At 47.2% G+C, this 25,313-nt stretch overlaps 1 protein-coding gene across 8 annotated transcripts in view; it reads right to left on the bottom strand.

Annotated features, from left to right (window-relative positions):
* The window catches only part of SMAD3 (SMAD family member 3), a 131,221-nt gene extending 115,830 nt beyond the window's left edge, over positions 1-15,391 (bottom strand). For 5 of the 8 annotated variants that reach the window (XM_077938334.1, XM_077938348.1, XM_077938341.1 and 2 more), the window contains exon 1: positions 14,633-15,391. Coding sequence is in view for 2 of the 8 variants with exons in the window: in XM_028850434.2 (XP_028706267.1) it covers positions 14,633-14,838 (206 nt within the window). In the remaining 6 variants the exon portion in view is untranslated. 8 annotated transcript variants of the gene reach the window in all.
* Positions 15,392-25,313: the final 9,922 nt, after the last annotated feature.

Raw genomic sequence — 25,313 nt, 5'->3', positions numbered from 1 at the left:
ACAGCAATAGTCTGGTTGGAGAGTTGAGAGAACTCAAGTCTCTCTCCAGACTTCCAATAAATTATCTGGGGCAAGAGAAGGAAGATGAGTTTTGGATGATCGCGGAAACAAACCCTGAGAGCCCGAAGCAGGAGTGAAACAGCACAGCCCTTACATGTTCTCTGCAGAATTCCGTTGGCGGGGAGGGGTTATTCGGGGCCACGTGCTTGCTCCGCAGCGGCCCTGGCACATTCCATGCACTGACCACAATCAAAGAGAAAGAAAAGGCATGCTTACTGTTATTTTTAATTCCTTCCTCAAGGCCTTCCAAAATTCTTCAGCAGGATTATCCACTAAACTTTCACCACTCCCAGCCAATAGTCCCTTTGAAGCCCTCAGCTAAAGTGAAGCTCAGGGCAGGAAAAGTCAAGTCCCAGAAGTCTCTGCTCTTGGCCATTAAATAACATCCAAGTTGCCCTGGGCCTACTGGCATCTCCCGGGCTTCAAAGGTACAGGGCCTGATGATGGTGCTGACATAGCAGAGCCATGCGAATGCCCTGCCACCACCACCCCCACCTACTCCATACATACCCGACCTTGACCTCTATACCTCCTTTCCCTTCAGTAGTAGACATCAGCATAGCCAAATGTTCCCTAACACCTACTCCAGTTAATTAAGCTCTGGTACTCACTTTACCATGTTTTTAACGTCTCATCCAGTTTTAAAATATTATATTGCCAACTTGTTGCATGACCTTGGGCAAGTCCTTTCACTTAGAATAGCAGGACATAATTTGCACATTCCCTTCCACTTAAGCAACAGCACAGGAGCTGGCGGATCCAATTCTCCATCACCTTGGTCAGGTATCAAGACCAGAGGCAGGGTGACTATTACCCAGGTTTGCCTGGACAGTCCCGGTTTGTGGCCAAGGACCGTAATTAATAGTGGCCATAATTAATAATGCTGCCCCTTTTCACTTTTGGAAATGTCTTGGTTTGATAAATTATGTAGTCATCCTCGATTCTAGAAGGGGTAGAGCTTCAGCAGCAAATCCAGCTCCAGCCCTTAGCCTGAGACCTAAAGCAACTTACCTAAGTAATCTGAACCTTGTTTCTGTCATTTACCAAAAGGGAATAATGATAGCAAAGTCACGGCTTTTTGTATGAGGACAAGAATGGCCACCCTTTCTTGAGGGGCTATGGGGTAGAATGCAGATAACTAGGAACCAGAGACCTGAGTTGAGATTCCTGTTCTGCCACTGACTCCTCAATGCTTCAGCCTCCTCCTCTGTAAACATAAATAATCCATCTTTCCCAGAGTACTGTAGGTAAGTAAATAAGATCAAAGAGATCACCCACTCTGGCATACACTCAGCATGCAGTTGACACTCAGTCCATGCAGCACGTACCAGGATCATCCCACGTGAGTGGGCTTAGGTGATTTGCTAACAGTCAACACTGCTGACTCGACCATCTTCTGAGTCAAATGCTTGGACAAGGCCAAGAGTAACAGCTCACCTAAGCTTCTAGTACCAAGGCACCAGAGCATGTGTGCCCCGAGCTCATATTCCAATATAATTTTGTGCAATATTTATGATTGTCTCTAAAGTCTCTGTGGGAAATCTGGGTGTGAACTTGGAAGCCTTAACTCCCATCTCTGTCAGAAAGGGTTTTCAGCAGTATTAGTAAGTTCTACACCATAAAGAAATAATATGTGGGGGCCAGGCGTGGTGGCTTATGCCTATAATCCCAGCACTGTGGGAGGCCGACGCGGGCAGATCACCTGAGGTCAGGAGTTCGAGACCAGCCTGACCAATATGGAGAAACCCCATCTTTACTAAAAATACAAAATTAGCCGGGCATGGTGGTGAATGCCTGTAATCCCAGCTACCCGGGAGGCTGAGACAGGAGACTCGCCTGAATCCGGGAAGCGGAGGTTGCCGTGAGCCACAGTCATGCCTTTGCACTCCAGCCTGGGCAACAAGAGCGAAACTCCATCTCAAAAAAAAAAAAAGAAAGAAAGAAAGAAAGAATATGAGACATCGCAAAACAATTCACAGCTTGCAAGAAGCTTTTAATCTAAAATAAATCTAATCCGATCTAAATACATAACTTTAATAACGTCCCTCCTGAGGGAGGTCATTGTTTTTCCCATTTTACTGATGAGAAAAAGGAGGTTCAAAGAAGTTAAACGACATGTCCACAGTCACCACTGCAGTAAGCTGGGGAGCAGGGATTTGAACCCACGGCACTCCGCAGCAACAGGCGGCCCCTGGTCTTGCCTTCAGTGACAGGTTTCTAGCAGTGTTTTCAAAAACAGCCCATGAACTAGAATCAGTCCTTGGACATGAAACTCAATCTTTTAAAAACCCAGCAACGTAAACCACCACCACCACCAAGTTGACCCTATAGAGGAGAGGTAAATCATACCCAATCTCTCAATGATAAAATGAACGAAGAATACTGATTTAAAGATGCTATTTTACTCTCTTATTAAGGAATATAATCTGTTTGTAATAAACTTACATCATGCTATGGATGTGCAGTACAGAATTTAGGTAGTTTCACTGATTGCAGTGTGGTGTGGAATTGGAAAGCCTAGCCTCGACGATCATCAACAAATTAAAAACACTGACCAGAGACAGTCCATATGAAGGCACTGTGTCAGGCACAGGGAAGACCCAGCAGACGCACTGGGGGGCCTGTGCTTGGGTAGACCAGGCATCTGCATGGAGCCCACTAACACCCCACTTAGTTTCCCAAGGAATCCATATCAAAAGGCTGGCATGACTCACTGGCTAATTACCTGAACGCCTGGGCTCCCTGAGCCCTCCTGGCTGAACAACATGTCTTCTCTCCTGACAGTGAACAAAACACTGTTTTCAACCTGGTCCAGACATAGCCTAAAGCTGTTCACATGGTACTGTAAAGGATTATGACTCTGACCTGGATAACTCGGGCAGAAAACCTGCTGTTAACAGCCACTGGGTAAGAGGAGGAAATGAAATAAGAAACGATAGAATGGTGGCTTTTACCATGCCACTTCCCTGCTTTAAAATCTCCTGGACGCTTACAGAGCAAGGTCCAAACACAAAGTACCAAGTTTGACAAACCAAAGCCCTTGACAACATCCTTCTCCAGCTCCTCTCTGGCCACTCCCTCATCCACATTCTGGCCACCCTAAACTGTCTTGCCTTCCCTAGACAGCAGGCCCTTCCACATTCTGGTCTGTGATCTGTGCTGCCTCCCACCCCACTCCTACACTCCTATCCATCCGTCAAGGCCCCATTTGAGCATGCCTCCTCTGTGAAGCCTGCAGAAATAGATCTGCTCTTCCTCTGGGCTCCCAAACATTTCGTTTGACCTTCACTCTAGTGTCTCTTCCATGAACCCACCATAACTGTGGTTACTGGTGTCCCTTTTTGCCTCTGAGCAGTTCAGAGACACGATTTCATCTCTGTATCTCTGGTGCTTAATAAAGATTTCCAGCAAACAAATGCACATTCAGTGGTTCAGTTCTCTGCTCCACTTTTTGAATGAGCAGCTACAATATGTAGCACCTTCTCCCTCATCTACATTAAATTCATTCTGACCTGGGTTCAGGGTGAGGGAAATCAATTCCTGCGAACATCTCCAAAATCCTACCAATATAATGGTGCCACCTGGGCTGGGATTCAGTTGTGGCCACGCAACTGAGCGGATGGTGCAAAAATAAAAGAAAGAAAAGAAAAGGAAAAGAAAGGAGAGAAAAGAAAGAAAGAAAGAAAGAAAGGCCTGTCCCTACAAAGCAAGAATACATAGGATGGCCTACACACCATATGTAGTATTTAAAGACAGAAATCAAGGTAACAAATGATTACACAGCACGCTTTCTATCATCCTACCTCGACCAATACTTTAATAAGTCCAGGTTTGAGTTTAGGATTCCCTGACCCCTTGGTTTCACAATGGAATGTGGAAGCTCAGAGAGACCCAGCCCCAGATCTCAGCCCACCCCTAGCACCACCCATAACTTTGAGAGGCCTGGTGCACACCCACATTGAGTCCCCAGGTCACAAGTCCAAGCTCTAGCCAATTCCTTCATACCCCTGCACCCCTTGCCCAGCCACTGGGCCCGCGGGTACATGTGTTGTCCATGGCTAACACAGTCTGCCCTCAAGTAACAGACCTGCGGAAGAGACCTACCCAGGACTTGGAAACAGGCTCAAGACACTGGGGCAGGGAACTGCAGGGCCAGGCCTCTGAGCAGGATCTGGAAAAAGGAAGTGCTGGCTCTAGATGGGCCTGTCCCTTGGCCCTACAGTCTCCTTGCCCCAACAAGAGGAGCACAGCCAGGTGGAACGCCAAAGCATGACTCTTTAAACGTGAGCTCCCTCTTGCACGTATCTGAGGGCAGTCAAGGGTACAGCCACCACATCTGGGTCATTTCAGAGCCATGAGTTTCTGGACCTGACCATTCTCACTCAACAGCCAAGCTAACCAGTAAGCTAGTACTTGAGGGAGAGCCGGAAGTGCCTTCCAACTTGGGCCTCAAAAAAACACCAGCAACAATAAACATCATGCACTTCCATGCACTTACGGGCAACTATCAGTGACAGGCGCGTGAGTCACTGCGTTTCTGCTTCAGGATCTTACCCATCCCCCACCCCAGGAGACCTGATTCATCAGTTTGTTTTTAGTACTATTATTTTTGGTCCACCAAACGAATTTTTAAAAATAATGATAGAGAAGGTGAGGGGGGAGGGCACAACCACCTAAGAATATGAATTGTTTCTCTTTCAATAGCCTGCCAAGCCTTACATCAACAAGTGGCATGTCTGTATGTTCTCCGTGTGTATTGAAGTAGATCCTTTTACTATATCAACCGAGACTCTCCAAAGGAGAATGCCCTGCGAGCAAGGGTGTCGGGGCGGGAAGGGGATCACCTATTGGAGTCGATGGACACCATCTGCCAAATTTCCCCTCTGAAAGGGAAAATGAGTGTTTACTGAGCACCTACTGTGTACTGTGATGGATACTGGCAAAGTACTTGATACATCTTATCTCATTTGGGTTGATTTCTTTTTTTTTTTTTTTGAGACGGAGTCTCACTCTGTTGCCCTGGCTAGAGTACAGTGGTACAATCTTGGCTCACTGCAACTTCCCGCTCCCAGATTCCAACAATTCTCTTGTCTTAGCCTCCTGAGTAGTGAAATTACAGTCACCCGCTACCACGCCCAACTAATTTTTGTAGTTTTAGTAGAGACAAGGTTTCACCATATTGGTCAGGCTGGTCTCAAACTATTGACCTCAGGTGATCCAGCCACCTTGGCTTCCCAAAGTGCTGGGATTATAGGCATGAGCCACCGTGCCCGGCCACTTGGGTTGATTTCTATGAAGTAGGTAGTTTCATCCTCATTTTACAGATGCAGAAACTGGGGCTCAGTAAGTTGAAGCAAAGTACCCAAGGTCACCACATAGCTGATAACTGTCAGACTCAAACCCAGATCCATCAGACCTGAGAGGCTTTGCTCTTTCTGCCTAACTGTGCTCTTCCTGTCCCCCCCGCTCCTGCTCCCCAGGTAATATGTGAAGAACCTGTTTGGGTAGAGACAGCCACACACAAAATGTAAAGGGGTGGCACACCAAACAGTAATTCACTCTGCCCTCCCATGGACTAGGAGAAATTAGACCCACCTTGAGTCTGACTTCAGTAAGAGTAAGAAAAAGTTTACAACCAGGAAGATTTGAAGCAAAAGGAAAAATCCAATTTCCATCACCAGTGCCTGCTTTCAGCCACTTGTAACTACTCAAAAAGTCCTTTCTGGATTCATTACTCCACATTTGGGCTTAGCCCAGAGGTGATTTTTTAAGGAAAAAATGCCTTTTGGCATTTTTGAGCTGTGACAGCGTAAAAACAGACCTTTAAAAAACACACACCCAAAAAGCATCACTATTTTCAAAAGTCCAGTTGAAAAGAAAAAAAAAAATTGGTGACATCTCAGAGCTACAACTTGGCTTGGCAGTTTGTGATGCAACACTTAGCCACAAAAGGGACCAGATTTATAATCTGTAGGTTTCAAAGGCAAAGTCATACACAGTGTTTCTTAAACAAACTGGAGTCTTAACCCAGCTCTACTAAAAATACAAAAATTAGCCGGGCGTGGTGGCGGGCGCCTGTAGTCCCAGCTACTCAGGAGGCTGAGGCAGGAGAAATGCTTGAACCTGGAACTGCAGTGAGCTAAGATCGTGCCACTGAACTCAAGCCTGGGCGACAGAGCGAGACTGTCAAAAAAAAAAAAAAAAAAAAAAGCAAGCAAGCAAGAAACAAACAATACAATACTGGAGTCCTAAATACCCGCAAAGCACTCAAGAGAAAAACTTGCCAGATGTAAGCTGGGAGAGCCATGTGATACTGAAAAAGAACTATTTAGGTGGAAACTCACTTTTCATTTCCTAGTTGGGGTTTAAACTTGCAACATCCACGCTGCCTAACAAAAGGCTCATGCTTACGCAATCAAGTGCAGCCTTTCTTTATATAGATGCTTGCAAATAAATAAAGGAAGCTTCCTGGGTAAACTTTGACATATGAGCAAACATTTTCCACAGGTATCCTCTATAATGCCTACCTCTTACATTTAACCATTTTTAGGCATCTGTGGTCATTAGTTTAAGTAAACTTCCTGTTCTTAGAATAGTCAAAAATAGCAACAAAAGAAGAAAAACTGTTCACTGCATTTCAAGAGGCACAGCCTCCACGTCTTCATCCTAGCATTATTTTTACATTCCTTTGTAGTTAAATTTCACTGATTCAGACTCACAGAGTAAGGAAGAGGAAAGGAAGAGGGAGGGAAATCACCAAAATTAAAGGCTGAATTACAATTTTATTATTCCACTTATGTAAATTAGTTGACACCAGGCTGACAGAGTCTTGGAACATTGATAATCAAAGATCTGTCATTCACTGATGAACTAGATGCGTGCAAATGGGAGCTTCTAAAATGTTTGTATGTGGCCAGGCGCAGTGGCTCACGCCTGGAATCCCAGCACTTTCGGAGGCCGAAGCGGGCAGATCACTCGAGGCCAGGAGTTGGAGACCAGCCTGGCCAACATGGCGAAACTGGTCTCTAATGAAAATAGAAAATTAGCCGGGTATGGTGGCACATGCCTGTAATCCCAGCTACTCAGAAGGATGAGGCAGGAGAATCACTTGAACCTGGGAGACGGAGGTTGCAGTGAGGCAAGACTGCGCCATTGCACTTCAGCCTGGGCAACAAGAGCAAAACTCCATCTCAAAAAATAAAATAAAATAAAATAAAATGCTTGTAGGAATACAATTCCAAGTTAGAAAGGCCCTCCAATAGAGCTTATCTAGCCTATTTTCCAGTTAAGAACATTTGAGGCCCAAAGAAGTAAGGTAACTTGTCCCAGGTCACACAGCTAATCAGAAACAGAGCCATGTCTAGAACCTACCCAGGTCTGCTGACTCCTACCTCCAAAATAATCCCCAAACCCTTGTTTATTAGTAATTTTTCTTTGACAGCATTTATGGGGCAAAAAGGCCTGCTAAACAAACTTTCGCCTAGTCCAGAATTAGCCAAACTTCTTAATTAATAGCCTTCTACTGTGTTTTCATTTTAAACTGAGTCTCTGTCAAAACATTCTACAGCAGTTGCCACTGTGGCAGGGTGCTGTTTATAGGAAGGGCTTAGATAACCAACAGTGGATAGTATGACTCGTGCTATAGATTTGTTTATTTCTCCAACTGTTAATTAAGTCGAAACAAAGGATAATGTTATACAGAGAGAGAGAGAGAGAGATCCTTGTCAAGTCAATAAACTGCAGAGCTTGGAGGACTCGGTTTGTTTGGCACCAAAAAACAGTACTTACAAATTAGCTAAAGAGTGAACACATACAGCATTCTTACAACTCCAAAGAGCCTGTGTTTCACAGCCAGTGGACTAGAAGCTACAGGAGCCGCCAGGGACAGTATCTGCCTTATTCACTATTTTGTCCCCATTACCTGGCACAGAAATCAGCACCTGGTAGGAGCATTAAAGGCAGGCATAAAAAGGAACTGGACACGTTCTCTTGGAATGGCCTCTGTTCTAAAACTTAGAATAGAGTAAAATTAGAAACCAAAACTTCTGTAGCATGAACTTAGGATGGCAACTTCCCACTGTTTCCAGGAACCATTGTGCTTGAAGATGGGAAGACTGAAGGTTCCATAGCTCAGGGACTTGTCAGAGGCCAACAGAAGGTCCTACCCCTCCTTAGGGAGGAGCTAGTCCCATCCAACACTGCACCAGCCATTCACGTGTGCACATGGCTGGTGAATCTCCCATCCCCTGTATATTCAGCAGGCTGCCATCACGAGCAGCCTTCTTGGGCAGTCCTCTTGCCAGCCAACCAACTCTATGAGATGTGGATTTGGGGGAGGGAATGGAGTCTTCCTTTAGTTTTGCTTTTGTTTTAATCAGTCAACATGTTAAAGGAGAAAAGGGCAAAAGTCAATTAGGACTATTGATGAGACTTGCTGATTAAGAAAGCTGCATTCCAACCTTAGAGAACTTAATTGCAATTACAGGAAGCTGAAGAAGAGGTGGACGAAGGTGGGAGAATAAGGTTAACGGGAATGAAAGCTGATTTCAATTTAAAGCAAGCCCTGCTTGGTCCTATTTATTTCATTAAGGAGCTCATGCAGAATAATGGCTGTACTGTGCATCAAATGGCATTAAAATCTCCTAATAAATTAACAAGTAAAAATTAATGGTCGCTCAGTTCACTAAATTGTGTTAATTTTATTTCCATTATAATAATACAGCAATCACATGTCTACATTATTAAACCAATATTTATTTTTTAACTCATTTAACTGGATTCCTGATGTGATAAGCCTGAAACAAATTCTATCAATTTAATCAACTTCTTGCATTTCTCATCAGAATTAAATGCGACGGTATTCATAGACTTTTTTCTGTTATTAAAATTGTAATTTAAAACTTTGCCCTTGCAAAGACTTTTTTAAAAACACACCACTAAAAGCGCCGATGTTCATTCAGAAACTCGGGTATCTAGGATTTATTCTCAGCAACTGTTAACTAGAGAAACAAGAAGCTAGATCACACTGAAGCTCTGAATTTCAACGCAACCATCTGCAAGTTGTCCACTTTTTATTTATTTATTTATTTGTTTATTTATTTTGAGACGGAGTCTCGCTCTGTCACCCAGGCTGGAGTACAATGGTGCAACCTCCACCTCCCAGGTTCAGGTGATTCTCCTGCCTCAGCCTCCTGAGTAGCTGGGACTTACAGGCGCCCGCCACCATGGCCGGCTAATTTTTTTGTATTTTTAGTAGAGATGGGGTTTCACCATGTTAGCCAGAATGGTCGTGATCTCCTGACCTTGTGATCCGCCTGCCTCAGCCTCCTAAAGTGCTGGGATTACAGGCGTGAGCCACCGTGCCCGGCCAAGTTGTCCACTTTTTATTAACACTCCCTGTCATATTCTGAGCTGATATATCTGAAGTCCCTGTTCCCACCAAGGAAACCTGAATTTCAGGTTTGCAGTACCAAATTACTTTTTACTTCAAAGAGAAAATGGTTTACAGTGGAGTAAAATATGGCACCCAAGTCACTGGCCATTCAGTGCCAGTTACAAGGTAACATATTTATAGCAGCACACAGTTTAGTAAAAGACAGAGGATAAAGATGTCCTCATTCTTGTAGGGAACTATCCCCATGTATCAAAAAGTTCCCAACATCATACTGCAGTCCAAAAACCTTCACTTGGATAACTCTTGTCCCCTTCTTAGTTTTCCACCTCTCATGGGTTCTCCTCCTGTCTATACCTCCTCTCACAGAATTAACTGTGTTTCCATATTGCTGGTACTTAGTACATTCCTCAGCCGCAGCTCATGCTACACCTTTGAGCAAGTCTGTCTCCCGCTCTAGACAGGGAGCTCTTGGAGTACAGGGACCCTTCTGGGGTCATTGTAGTACATGCTCAATCAAGGACTGAATAATTCAATAATGAATGAATGATGCAGAACGAAGGCTAAACGTAACATACCTGTCAAGTTCTCTGGTTCACAAAACACTTCCACAGGACTTATCTCATCCTGACTTTACAGGTGCAAACATAAAAGCTGTGAAACTTAAGTGGATTCCCAAATCCTTGCAGGTAGTAGAACGGTAGGTACAGGACCTGAATCTTGTGTTTTTTTCCCAGAGAAAACAGATGCCTGTCATTATTTTATTTTCGAACATAGTGACTTCTACAATATTTAAAAGGCACATCAACGCCCGGCCCCATCAAAAATCATCCATACTAGATCTCATATTTCGACTGGTAACTGGGAATGAGAAAGAGATAGCAGTTAGGTACTCAAATAATGCCCTATTAATGTTTCCCTTACTGATGTGTAAGCTCCTCACAGGCAGGGAACTTTTCAAACGTGTCTCTATATCCTCCTCTGGTACCTAAAAAACTGACTCAGACATGGGAGGGGTCCAATAAATATCAATAAATCAACACAATCCAGCCCTGTAACATTTGACTGGCAATTCTCAACAGAGGGGCTGTCTGCAAACATTCCACTCCCAGGTGCAAGCAGCATGTTCCAAGGTTCTAAATGTTCCCAGGGAACATCAAGTGGCTCCTAGGTTCAGCTGCAGCTGAGTCAGTTCCCTCATCAGCTACCTATTGTCCTGCAGGCACCTCCTCTTCTCAGGCCCTACGTGGAGCTCCCCTAATCAAAGTTAACAAGAGCAGAGACAAGGGACTACCTCCCTAGCAGCTGGAAGGGGGCTTGCTTCCAATGGGCCACATGGTGCTCTAAGCTGCAGCTGAGAAGAGGGAGGCCTCTACAGCCTTGGTAATAGGTCTATCCCCAGAAATCTGGAAAAAGAATGTTAAAGATTAGGATCTTTTTCCCTTCTCAAAGTGAGAGTACCCTGGCAAAATTCAAGGAGATAATAAGAGGAGGCAACAGTAAAAGATCAGATTCGGTGGGGCGTGGTGGCTCACACCTGTAATCCCAGCACTTTGGGAGGCCAAGGTGGGCAGATCACAAGGTCAGGAGTTCAAGACCAGGCTGACCAACATGGTGAAACCCCATCTCTACTAAAAATACAAAAATTAGCTGGACGTGGTGGCAGGCACCTGTAATCCCAGCTACTCGGGAGGCTGAGGCACGAGAATCGCTTGAACCAGGAGGCAGAGGTTGCAGTAAGCTAAGATCAGGCCACTGCACTCCAGCCTGGGCAACAGGGCAAGAATCTGCTTCCGAAACAAAAAGATCAGATTCACAGGGAGGGAGCAGATGCGGTGTGTCAGATCTAGCGTTTGCTTCAATCCTCCAATTTTCCACTGGACTGGGTGCTCTGACACATGAAAGCCCAAATTCCCTTCCGAACAAGCAATGCTTTAAGCTTGGTCTAGCTCCCAACAACGAGGCCAAGGCATGGATTCCCTGGTGGAAGCACAAGCTACCAGTGTCTACCAGAAAACTAAGTTTTAAGTGTGCCGAGCTCCTTATTCCTCATATAACGCTCACACACCAACTCTCATTCAGTGGCAAATGCTTTGATTCCATTCTCATACACTGGCAAGGAAGATACCTGCAGCTTTACTCAGGTACTCAAGCAGGTGAGCCATGAGAGGCTGTTACAAAACTTGTGTAAATTCTGTCAATCCTGCCAGACCTCAGAGTATCCTGACAGCCCCTTTGTTGGTGTATCTAAATGAAGCTCTTACCACTTCCTCGGCACCAATCTCTTTTACCTTCTTGATGTCGGTAAGTGTGTATCACTCCAGCTCCCCTGATAATTGAAACAAATTAGAGCTGGTGTCACAGAGAAGCAAGCCTGTGGTCTGGAAGTCCCCAGTATACAGCTCTAATTGCCAAATATTGCTGTTGCAGCTCGTGATTATATATTAGCCAAAACACACTTGGCTTAATCTCCTTAGACTGAGGGCTCCTTAAACCCCAGAGTCCAGATCTTGCAGAGTGTTTTTAAGCATCCAGTGACCAACCCCCCACACACAGGGGGAATGACTAAGTTAAACGCTTTCCTTTCTCTACTTTCCAAACTAAAAGGCAGTTGTGGTGAAAGCAGACAATTTGACAAGCAACACTGCAATCTATGGGGCTTAGCAGACACATCGATATCACCAGCATAAGGCCAAACCAGCCACCTCCCCAAGACGTGGCCTTTAGTTTTCTGCCCACGACCAAAACAGCAGCAGCTGTTGCCAAGGGACACAAGGTGACCCAGAGGCGTGGGCACAAAATCCAAGGATGAAAATCCATTTTGTCTGGATCCACCCAAGCAACTGGGTTTCCCTAACTGAAAAAAAAGATGAAAAAAAAAAAATCTGCTTTTGCATTCAGTCCTATCCAGGCAGGCAGAAGATGCCTCAGTCCTAACAAAGTCACGAGAAGGCCACAGGGCAGGTTGGCTTGAACCCTCAGAATCATCCAAAGCGTTCACATGTCTTAGGCTTCCAAAGTCTCAGCAGGACTTTGGAAGAGGAAAAGGCAGGCCAAAGGTATGGCCCCACAGAGGACAAACTCCTACCAAGGCAAGGGAAAGCAGGGCCTCTCTGCCAAGCGATCACCAGCCCAAAGATTAAAGAAGCAACCGCACATACAAACATCCACAGGGCCCTCCCCAAGCTAACACAGTTTTAGCATTCAGCAAAGAATGTATTCAGGATCTTCAAAGTATAAAGCAGCATGGGTCAGCAGAAAGAGCACATTCTGTCAGAATCCCACGTCTACAACTCAAGCCTTTTCACCTCTCTCTTTTAAAGTTTCCTCTGCTTTAAAAACGTGATAATCTTAAGCCTAACAACCTTATCTACTTTCCAGGGCTGGTTGCTTGCTTGCTTGCTTTCTATCTTGTTTTGAGGACCTCAGAAAACCATGTGAAAGTGCTTTGTAAACCGTGAAACACTTTTCACAGCTGCCTGTTTTATAATTGATACCATTTTTTTTCCTGTTTCAATGCATAAAGCACTTGTCTTCAATGCACCCAGGCAGATAAGAGGAAGGTAGGTTTGACAGACCCCTCCCCAGACAGAGAAGTAGCATATTCACCCACTCTACCCTCTCCACCCCCACCGAAGGAATACAGAAGAATTAAGAACCAGAGCTGGAACCAAATCCCAGGTCTCTCTGACCATCACATCACACCACCTCCTCTGAAGTCAATTCTGGCTCCCGATCACACGGCCAGGGACTTCCCCAGACAGCACACCGCCTTCCCTCCCCCTTTATTGACTGGATCCACCCAGTCAAAAAAAAAAAAAAAAAATTTAAGTCTGCACTCCCACCATATGTGGCATTTATTTCCAGGGGAGGCCTGCCCTGGGTTCCCGTGGACAGATGTTGCTTTGTGCCTGCCTGACTCGCCTGGCAGCCCTTGTACAACTGCCCCAAGCAGGTGGCCAAGGATGGAGTCCACCCTGGCCCAGGGGCAGGGATGACAATCCCTTTTTTGGCTTACAGTCCCTGGTGCTTTCTACTCATTCCTCTGCAGCCTGGGACCCCCAAAACAGCCAGCCCCCAACACACACACTCTCTCCCTTGATTCAGAATCAAAGGAGGCTGAGAGGTAGAGACAGGAAGTCAAGGTATCCCCACCCCCAATTCCCAGCCAGGCACAGCTAAGCTAAGGAAGGCCCTGGGGGAGTGGAGAGAAGTCACTGACCCTTTCTATCAGCCATCTGTGGGCTCCCGCCCGACCTAGCTAGCGCGCAACAGGAAGGATAAAGGAGATGCAGACAGATGGCAGCGCGCTTTGGGAAGGAGGGCTCTACAGGAATGCGAGGGCCGATGCGAGGCCCACTTTGGGGTGTGTTTTGTTATCTGCCCGGTTCCAGCCCGCCCCTCTCCCTCATTCTGCACGGACTCAAAATCTCTTGGACCAAAAGGAGGGCAAAAGAGTCGGGATGGGGAGTGGGAGGTGGGGGAGAAGACCCTATTTTCTGCCACTTGTCTCTCCCATTTGGAAGTCAGAGCATTGCACTGCAACCAAAGTGCGTGCGTGCTCAGGGGGCGGGAGACTGGCACAACCGAGTCTAAAAATACTCGATAAAAATGCTAATCCCGAAGGCAAAGAAAGAACGAAGAAGGAATCTGTCAATCACGAGGCTCCCGCTCCTCACCCACAGCCCCAGCTGTACGGACCGCATTCCTGTAGAGGAAAGTGGGGAGACCGGACTGAAGAAAAGAAACGCAAAGACACCACCACCTCCACGAGCGCGGGCCGCGGGGGCGGGAGGCGGCGGCGGCGGAGGAGGGGCTCCGGCCCGCGGAGCCGAACAAAGCGGGCCTCAACTTCCAGCCCCAGCTCCCCAGGGTGGGGGCGGCCGAGTCCCGCAACAACCCGCTCTCCCCTCCCGGAGGTGGAAAGGGAATGTGAGGTCTGGAAGCCAGAGTACCGTGTGGAAGCCTCGGGCTCTGATCTTTGCAAATGCAGAGATGGTTTTGTTTGGGGTCCCCCCACCCCCTTCCTGCCCGCGCTCTAGCTCCCACTCTCACACACACGCACCCACACAGTCTCACTCCCTCTCTCTCCCTCTTCCCATCTCCAACCCCAATGGGTCGGCCCCGCAGTGCCAGGGGGCCGGGTCGGCGTGTCCCCGGGTCCCCCGGGCGGGCCCCCACCTGGGGATGGTGATGCACTTGGTGTTGGCGTTCTGCGTGGTGATGGCCTTCTCCAGCTCGTCCAGCTGCCCCGTCTTCTTGAGTTTCTTGACCAGGCTCTTGACCGCCTTCTCGCACCATTTCTCCTCCTGCCCGTTCTGCTCACCCTTCTTCCAGCCCAGCAGGCGCTTCACGATCGGGGGAGTGAAAGGCAGGATGGACGACATGGCTGGGGAGGGCGCGCGGGCGGCGAGGAGCGCCCCCGGCGGGGCTGGGCTCGACGGAACGCCGGGGGCGCAGAGGGGAGCTCGGCCGTGGCCTGCCGCGGTCGCCCAAACTTCGCCTCAACTCTCGGCGAAGTTGCTGGGGCGCCGGGCCGGGCCGCGGCGCTGCAGCCTGCGGGGCTCGGCGCGCGGCCCTGCGCCCGGAGCGGCTCCCACGGCGAAGAGAAGGGCGGCCGGGCGGGCGGACGGCAGCGGTGCCGGGTTGGGAAGGCCCCGAACGCGGGGCGGAGGCGGCGGCCGCGAGACTCCAAGTGGCAGCAGAAGTTTGGGTTTCCGCACGGGGTAGCTGTTTGGGTGCCGCCTCCGGGAAGGAAAGTCCAACCCCCGGCCAAACTTCGCTCGCCTTGCTAGCTTTGATGCGCAGATCCCTCCGCCTCTGCTGCCTCGCCGCCTCGCCACCCTCCTCCTCCCGGCTCGCCGCTAGCTCGCTCGCTGGCTGGGCCGGCCCGGGGCGTGCGCCGCGCTCCCGCTCCCGCCCGCTCCCAGTCTGTGTTTCATGCAAATCCGCGTGCAGCCTCCTTTCCAAGCGCTGTCACCGCCCCCTCGCCGCCGGGGCTCTCCGCCTCCTCCCCTGCGCCCCGCCACCTCCTCCCGCGGGCGCCCTGCCCGCCCCCTGCTCCGGGGAGGGCGGCCGGCCGGCCGGCCGGCCACCACCCCGTGCCCAGCACGCCCACGTGGGCAACGCGGGCGGCGGCAGTCCTGGCTGGAGCGCGCGGGACCCCGCGCGGCCCCGACCTGAAGTCGGGCGGGCGCGGGGAGGAAGTCCTGGGAAACGCGCGGCGAGAGGGGCCTCGGGCGGGAGGGCTGAGCGCGGCCCGAGGCGTCCGCTCTCGGAGTCCACACTTGTGCGGCTCGGTTGGAGTTGCGGGCCGGAGAGGGTTGGACTCGCAGCAAGTAAGCGCCGTCCGGACGGGAGTGAACCCTGGAGAGGACCCGAGCCCGAGAGGGGGCGCGCGGAAGGCCCGGGCCCAGGAAGTTGGGGCCCGCACTTGGCCTCGCGCTGGCTGATCCCCGTCAAGGCTCTTGGCCGGCGCCCGCGCCCGCGCCCGCGCCCCTGGGCTGTTTTTATTCTCTCGTTGGTGAGATCACACCGGCCGAGAGCCTTGGGAAAGTGTGCGGAGGAGGGTGTGGGGGGGGGAGAAGTGGGTCCTCAGAAATGGAGAGCTGGGGACACCAGTGACAACCTGGACAATGGCTGGAGCCAGGGATCCTTTGAGCCTTCTGAACTGAGTGCCCGGCAGAAAATGAGCCTCAAGGACATCTGTTGAGTTCTTGAAGGAATGAATGGAGGTGCTTTCGAATTTATCTTTGGAAGAAATTTACATAACACGGTGTTGCTGGATCTCCTGATAGAGAAAGATCGGAAATTTGATAATTCCCAGTAAATGGAAGAGTTTTGTTTCCAGAGCAATGAACTCACAAAAAAGTGGGGCAAGACAAGAGTATTCGGAGAGTTTGTGTATTCAAAAAAAGCAAAACAACAACAAACCAACTGGCACATTGGGGAGCTCCGGGGCTTTTCACCCCACCAAAAGAATTCAGGGGCGTCTGGCCGCAGGGCCCTCGGCGGCTTTAAGGAGCTACTCCAGGCCCCTTGGCCTTTCTCTTGCTGCTGCCTCCCGCAGTTGACTAGCCGGTGTCTAAGCCCTTTGTTTGTTTTTAACAGCAGGAATCCCCCACCCCCCACCCCCGCTTTGTTTAAAAAAAAAAAAAAAAAGTTATCTGCAAACCCTCAAGTGGGTGGGGAGTTACAAAGCCCTGTGAGGTGTGGCGGAATCCACAAAGTCAGCCCAGAAGCGGCAGGGGCCCTTGCTTTGCCCCAGAGAACCGCCTCCCACAAGCCAGTCCGCAGCTGCTGCTGCAGAAGGGCGTTGTGCTCCTCACCTTCTCTTCCTAAATACCCGCCTGAAAAGGAGAATCCCTGAAACCCAACTGAGGCTTGTCAACCTGACTTCCGTTGCTTGCTGGTCCTCCTGTTAATGCGCTGCCGCTGTGGTCTTAGGTTTCACTCTCTTCTTCCCGTCCCTCAAGAGACAAGGATGACACAATCCTCATTTATTAATTGCTTTCTTCCAGGTAGCCCGCCTGCCTCTGATTCAATCTTAACAATGGTTGGTGAGGTAGATGTTCCTATGCCTCACGTTTACGGAGGCACAGAGAGATTATATTACTTACTCAGGGTTCCAAGTGGCAGAGCTGGAATTTGAACCCAATACTTTGTTGACGCCTCAGTCTTCGATCTTGACACTGCACCCAGCTGCCTGGGTCACGGAAGGCAAAGAAGACATCATTGATCGAGCTCTTTGCAAAACAGTTCTCTACACAAGCACACTATTGTAACACTGCAAGGACTATTTGCTCACCTGTAAAATGGGGCTAGAGGTAGCTTCCCTCGCAATCTCCTAGGGTGGCTGTGAGAAGCTCATGTGAAAAGGTTTGCATTGTTAATGCCATGAAAAGTGGTGGAGGGAGGTCAGATAAGTTTAACATACATTGACGGAGCAGCTCTATGTTGCAGCCCTCCTACTCAGTTCCTGAACTTCCAAAATAAAAGACGAAGGTCTTCAAGGGATTCACAGCCTAGAGAAGCATCAAAGAGTGGGGATGAGGATGATGTGACTGAGTGGGCAAAGATGGACAGGGACCTTGCAGTCATCATCGTCCAGTAAAATGTTAATCTTAACCTGAACAAGTCCAACCATTGAGAGGTAGCCAGAGAAAGTAAAAGGGGCTCAGTATCCGTCAGTGACTGGCCTGGCTTCCAATGCTGGCTTTCTCTTCTTCCCCTCGCGGAGCGTCTGTTCTCTCTGCTGTAAGAATGGAGTAAATGGTTCTCACTGTGCAGAGTGGTGGATCCAGAAAGAGCATTGTAACTGTCCTCCTCTAGTTCAAGTCCTTTATGTTACACAGAGAGCAATGTCTGATAAAGGAAGGCGATTTGCACTGTGGAGGAAGAGCCTCAGAGAGATTTGAGGATTACATGTAGTGGAAGGACCTGACAGGTACTTCACCCTCTAAAATCATGGCATTGGAAGGGGCCCTCATTCAAGCCCTCTCATCTTCCTGAGGGGAAGAAATCACCAGGCAGCCAGCTAGTGAGTGCGGCAGAACCACGCTTCCCTGCGCTTCCCCTGCTGGCATCTGTGTGACAGGAACAGCTGTGCATGCAGAAAAATAGTGCTGGACCCACCTGCAAGTCTAAGAAGTGCCATTTCTAGGCTAGTTATTTCTCCTCAGGCCTGTTTCTCCAAAAGAGGTCCCTCCACTGGGGCACTAAGTCCAGTTTCAGAAAGCTCTGAGGAGGGCTGAGGAACTGATTCTTCTCAGTGCTGAGAAGACCCCACATGTTCTGTTGATCTTGACTTTGGGCAGTGAATGGGTGGGCCACTCTTGATGGATAAAACTCTGTTCTGGCACCTGGTCTCTTGAGGCCCACCCAGGCCTGCTTTTGCAGAGGTTGTTCTTGGGAGGGAAACGTTAGCCCGGTTAGTTTTTCATCATGGTTAAGTGCAAAGTTCAAGAGAGGTGGGATGGAAATGGAAACAGCGGCTCTGTTTCCCTGGGAATAGTCCATCCTATGAACAGTTCACCTCATGAGGTGGGTTTTCTTGTATTTTGAGTGGTTTTCACATATTTGGAGTGACTCCCAGGTGGGCCACTTCAAATACACGAAAGAAACAAACACCTGACCTCAATTCTGATTATTTTCCCATTAGCTAAAGGGTATTTAATCAACAAGTAGTGAATCTAGAAAAAGCATATAAAATCATCTTCATCTTACACAGACAGAAAGTGATGTCTGTAAAGGAAGGTGATTTGCATTGTGAAGATTAGTAGCCAAATCAGGACTAGAACTTTCATCAGAGTGCCCTCGCCTAAGGGAGAGCCTCTGTCTACAGTCAGATCTCTATCTATAGCTCTTTGTAATACCTTACACGTGTGAGCTCTTCTGTGGCACCAGAATGACCTGGGTTAAACTTCTACCTCTTCCACTTCCGGCTGTGTGACTCTGGGCACGTTCTGTAACTCTGTGTGTGTCAGTTTTCTCATCCGTAAAATGTGATAATTACAACACCTTCTTAGGATTGCTGTATGGAATCAGATTAAATCACTCATATAGGAAGCTTGGCACAAGCACATAGTAGGTTCTCAATATACATGGATGTGATTCATGCATACCATAACGTGCTATGCGAAAGTGAGAAGCAATGAATTCCATGTACACAAAACAAATGCATAGAACTTAAACATAGTTCCAAGAGAAAATCGTAAGACACAGAGGGAAATGAATAGCATAATGCTACTATGTAAAACAAATTACATATACACAAAATAATTACATATATTTTGAAAGAAGTTATACAAATAAAAAGATACACATTGACCCACTTCACATCCATTAGGATGGCTATTATCTTTTTTCTTTTTTTTGAGACAGAGTTTCACTCTTGTTGCCCAGGCTGGAGTCCCATGGTGCAATGTTGGCTTACTACAACCTCTGCCTCCCAGGTTCAAGCAATTCTCTTGCCTCAGCCTCCTGAGTAGCTGGGATTACAGGCATGTGCCACCCACACCCGGCTAATTTTGTATTTTTAATAGAGACAGGGTTTCTCCATGTTGGTCAGGCTGGTCTCAAACACCTGATGTCAGGTGATTCCTCCCACCTCTGCCTCCCAAAGTACTGGGATTACAGGTGTGAGCCACCATGCCTGGCCAGCTATTAGCTTTTAAAAAACAGAAAATAACATGTTGGAGAGGTTGTGAAGAAATTAGAATCCTTGCACATTGCTGGTAAAGGTGTGAAGTAGTGCTGCCTCTGAGGAAAATGGTATGTTGTATGTATGGCAGTTCCTCAAAAAACTGAGCAGAATTACCATATGATCCAGCAATTCTATTTCTGGGGATATACCCAAAAGAACTGAAAGCAGGGACTCAGGGTATTTCCACACCCATGTCCATAGAAGCATTATTCACAACAAACAAAAGATGCAAGTAACTCAAGTGTCCATCAATGGATGGGTGGAAAAACAAGATATATTGTAGCCATACAATGGGATTTTTACATTTTATTTATGTATTTATTTATTTTGAGATGGAGTTTCGCTCTTATTGCCCAGGCTGGAGTGCAGTGGTGCAATCTTGGCTCACTGCAACCTTCACCTCCCGGATTCAAATGATTCTCCTGCCTCATCCTGAGTAGCTGGGATTACAGGCATGTGCCACCACACCCTGCTAATTTTGTATTTTTAGTAGAGATGGGGTTTCACCATGTTGGCCAGGCTGGTCTTGAATTCCTGACCTCATGATCCGCCCACCTCGGCCTCCCAAAGTGCTGGGATTACAGGCGTGAGCCACTGTGCCCGGCCCATACAATGAAATATTATTCAGCTTTAAAAGGAAGGAAATGCTGACACATGATACATTGTGGATGAACTTTGAGAATATTATGCTAAGTGAAACAAACCAGCCACAAAGGAACAAAAATTGTGTGATTCCACTTACAGAGGTACCTAGCATAGTTAAATTCTTAGAGACAGAAAGGAGATAGTGGTTGCCAGGGGCCAGGGGGAGAGGGAATGGAGAATTGTTGTTTACTGGGTATGGAGTTTCAGGGGAAGAAGATGAAAAATCTCTGGAGATGGATGGTGGAGTTGGTTGCACAACAATGTAAATGCAGTCAGTGCCATGGAACTGTACGCTTAAAATGGTTAAAATGGTCAATTTTATTATGTATATTTTACCATAATAAAAAAGTTAGGAATAGGCCGGGTGCAGTGGCTCTCGCCTGTAATCCCAGCACTTTGGGAGGCTAAGGCAGGTGGATCACCTGAGGTCAGGAGTTCGAAACCATCATGGCCAACATGGTGAAACCCCATCTCTACTAAAAATACAAAAATTAGCCGGTTGTGGTGGCAGGAGCCTGTAATACCAGTTACTCGGGAGTCTGAGGCAGGAGAATCACTTGAACCCAGGAGATGGAGGTTGCAGTTAGCCGGATCATGCCACTGCACTCCAGCCTGGTGACAGAGCGAGACTCCGTCTCTAAATAAATAAATAAAGTAGGAATAAAATGGTACATATTGAACAGAGTAGAATAGATGTCTGAGTTGGATGTATGGGAGAATAGGGGATGAGGCTAAAGAGGGAAAATAAATAAATGCATTTAAGTGTGTTTGATTGATGTGCGTAACCGAGGAGTGTGGCTAACTTTACCCTACTGCTCTAGAGCTACAGCATTACAAAGTGTTCAACATACATTAGTCAATAGACCAATTGTTCTCTAGTTTGTTCAAAAGATACAACCTTTGGCTTCCAGTACTATTCAGTTCGGTGATCATGATATCTTACATGTGGAGAACTTAGTCAAAATTATTAAAAATTTCCTGTCTCACAGCAACCCCTAAAACATGCAGGCTTAGGCATTGCCCTATCTGACAGCTTAGGGAACGGAGGGCAGGAGATTAACACCATTTGTGGGGCTGCTCTATGCCAGGACTGGGCTTGGGACTTCAAGGATGTGGCCACGTTTAAAGTTATCAGTGTCTACAAGTTAGTTGTTGCGTTGCTGCTTTATGGAGGAGGGACCAGAGAGGCAGGCAGTTCAGCTGTTGTTGGCCCAAGCCTGACTGGCCATGGACTGCTGGCCCCTTCCTGCCAGCCCAGTGTGGGTCCCTATGCCCCCAAAGCCCATAGCAGAATTTCTGGTGTGGATTACACAGTGTCCCTGGGAGAATGACTATGACAGAAGGAGCTGGATACAGGTACTGTCCAAGGAAAGTATTGAGAGGGAGTAGGTCTGACTCGGAAAGATTTGGGGCAGTGAATTGGACTTGAGGCTGTGCACAGACCCAGGCGTGGGGCCAACGCTGAGCTGGGAGCATGGGACAGGCCTGTGGGCGGGCACTTGGAGCCCAGGGCAGGGTTCACAGAGCTGTTTTGAGTTCTCTTGCAGGATCTCCTTCCCAGCCTTCAGAAATTGCCAGTCCGGGAGTTTGGGGGCCAGGAGAAGATCCTGGTAGGTGTGAGGTGTGTGTATGAGTTTATTTTTTTATCATTTATGTGTGTCCTGGTGTGTTGCACTCTCTAGGCATACAGGGGTGTTGTTGAGATTCACGTGTGTGTGCATGTGAGCTGTCTCTGCCTGTGCCTCTGAGGTCTTGTTCATAGCTCATTCTTTCGAAGTCCAGCACCAGTTGTTTAAGTACATGTTGTGTGAGTTTCCTCTCTGAATTCATATGTTTCTGTCCTTGCATATATCTTGTATGTACGTATATATGTTTACAGAGGTTGCTGTGTTTTCCCTTTCCTATTTTCCAAGATAATAAAGTCACAAATCAGTTTTGGCTTAGGCCCATGGTCTATGGTTCTGTTTGCAATGTCGACCTAAAAAACAGTAGTCAGAAAATTGTTGGTTCATTACAATAGCATTTACGTTTAAAAATACCTGCATATGAACAGTCACCAAAGAGGATGCATTGAAATGAAAATAGAGTTGTACAAATGCAGCGAGAGTGTATGACTTTAAATTATTTTTTAATTTTTTTTACATTAAAAATAATAGAGGCATGTTATTTTTACATTAAAAATCAACAGAGGTATAGAGGCCCGGCATGGTGGCTTACTACTATAATTCTAGCACTTTGGGAGGCCGAGGCAGGCGGATCACCTGAGGTCAGGAGTTTGAGACCAGCCTGACCAACATAGTGAAACCCTATCTCTACTAAAAATACAAAATTAGCCGGGCATGGTGGTGCATGTCTATAATCCCAGCTACTTGGGAGGCTGAGGCAGGAGAATCGCTTGAACCCAGGAAGCAGAAGTTGCAGTGAGCTGAGATAGCACCATTGTACTCCAGGCTGGGCAACAAGAATGAAACTCCATCTCAAAAAAAAAAAAAAAAAAAAAAAAAAAAAAAAAAAAAAGTCAACAGAGGCGTATACCCAAAGGAGCTAAAAGCAGGGACTTAAACAGATATTTGTATGCCCCTGTTCATAGCAGCATTATTTATAGTAGCCACAAGGCGGGAGCAACCCAAGCATCTATTAACAGATGGAGAAGAAAAATATGGTATAGATATACAATAGAGGATCGTTCAGCCTTCAAAAGGATTGAAATTCTTACACATGCTACAGTGTGAATGAGCTTTGAGACCATGTTAAGTGAAATAAATCAGTCACAAAAGAGCAAATGTTCTATGAATTCACTTATATAAGATTCGTAGAGTAGTCAAATTCAGGCTAGGCAGGGTGGCTCATGCCTGTAATCCCAGCACTTTGGGAGGCCAAGGCGGGAGGATGACTTGAGGTCGGGAGTTTGAGATCAACCTGACCAACATGAAGAAACCCCGTCTCTATTAACAGTACAAAAATTAGCCGGGTATGGTAGTGCATGCCTATAATCCCAGCTACTACTCAGGAGGGTGAGGTGCAAGGACAGCTTGAACCCTAAGAGGCAGAGGCTGCAGTGAACGGAGCTTGCACCACTGCACTCCTGACTGGGAGACAGAGCGAGCGAGACTCCGTCTCAAAATAAATGAATAAATAAACAAATTCATAGAGACAAAAAGTAGAATGGTGGTTTCCAGAGGGTTGGGTAAGAGGTGATGACAGTTAGTGTTTAATGCGTACGGAGCTTCTGCAAGATGAAAAGAGTTCCAGAGGTGGATGGTGTGATAAGAGCAGAACAAGGATGAATATACATAATGCCACTGTGCTGTATACTTCATAATGGTTAACATGGTAAATTTTATTATGTATATTGGGCCAGACTTTAAAAAATTAAATTGTAAAAGGAAATAGGGTATACTGTATAAGAGTTATAACCCAATGAAAAAACAGATTTTAAAAAGAGAAGGAGGCCGGGCACGATGGCTCACACCTGTAATCCCAGCACTTTAGGAGGCTGAGGCAGGCGGATTATGAGGTCAGGAGATCGAGACCACCCTGGCCAACATGGTGAAACCCCGTCTCTACTAAAAATACAAAAATTAGCTGGGCATGGTGGCGGACACCTGTAGTCCCAGCTACTTGGGAGGCTGAGGCAGGAGAATCCCTTGAACCCGGGAGGCGGAGGTTGCATTGAGCCGAGATCGCACCACTGCACTCCAGCCTGGTGACAGAGCGAGACTCCATCTAAAAAAAGAGAGAGAGAGAGAGAAGGAAAAAAAATGTGGGCAAAAGCAGTGTCAGGTGTCTCCAGTGTGTGAAACGTGGGTTGTAGAGTTGCAGAGAAGGAGACAATGGTGATTTGCACTCTCAGATCAGGTGTGAAGATGTTGCTGGCCTTCAGAGAGGGCCTGTTAGTGCTTCAGTGTAGTCAGGCTCTGGGTGTGTGACGGGAGAAAGAGCAGAATCCTGACCTCTTACAATAATATCCCATCTGGAATACTCTGCACCTTACTTACAGCCCAGCATCTGCAGCCCATGAGAACTTCCTGCCACTGATTGACATGGTTGAAATGTATGATATGTAAATTATATCTCACTAACGATGTTTTAAAAAATAATGAAGGTTAGCACCTATTGAAGTCTTACAAGTGCTAAGCCCCATTTTCAACACTTCTATGGATTCGATTCACTTGTTTGGTTTTCACAACTGCTTGTGGTTCATGTTATTATCGTCTCCTTTTCAGAAAAGGGCACTGAGCATGGCAAGGTCAGACCAGTGAGTGACTGTGCCCAGTCAATCCAGGCAGCCTGCTAGACCTAAGTCCTTGCTCTTAATCACAATGAAGACAAACAACAGCCACTAACTAGAAATAATCATATTGCACTCACCTGCATTTTCATTTAACATATTGTGAATATCTTTCTATGTCAATACATATGTATTTCCTACATTGTTTTGAAAGTCTGTAGAGCTTTTTGTCACATGGACCTCCCATAATTTAATTTTTTTTTTTTTTTTTTTTTTGAGACACAGTCTCATTCCTGTTGCCCAGGCTGGAGTGCAGTGGTGCAATCTCAGCTCACTGCAGCCTTGACTTCCCTGGGCTTAGGTGATCCTCCCATTTCAGCCTCCCAAGTAGCTGGGACTACAGGCATACACCACCACACCCAGTTAATTCTTTATATTTTTAACTTATGACAGGGTTTTGCCATATTGCCCATTCTGGTCTCCAACTCCTAGGCTCAAGCAATCTGCCTACCTCGGCCTCCCAAAGTGCTAAGATTAGAAGCATGAGCCACTGCATCCGGCCTACCATAACTATTAAATCAGTTTCCCACACTTGGACAGTGAGGTTTTTTCCAATTTTATTTGGTATTATTAAAAGTGCTGTTTTAAACATTCTTGTGTATATACGTTTGTGTACATCCCTGATTATTTGTTTAAGAATAATTCCTTAGAAGCAGAATTCTACTTTTTATACCATTACCAAATGGCCCTCTGAAAAGTGATTACACCAGTTTAGTCTTGCC

The sequence above is a fragment of the Macaca mulatta genome, chromosome 7 (genome assembly GCF_049350105.2).
Source record: "Macaca mulatta isolate MMU2019108-1 chromosome 7, T2T-MMU8v2.0, whole genome shotgun sequence".
NCBI lineage: Eukaryota > Metazoa > Chordata > Mammalia > Primates > Cercopithecidae > Macaca > Macaca mulatta.
This window is presented reverse-complemented; position numbering and strand designations above follow the sequence as displayed.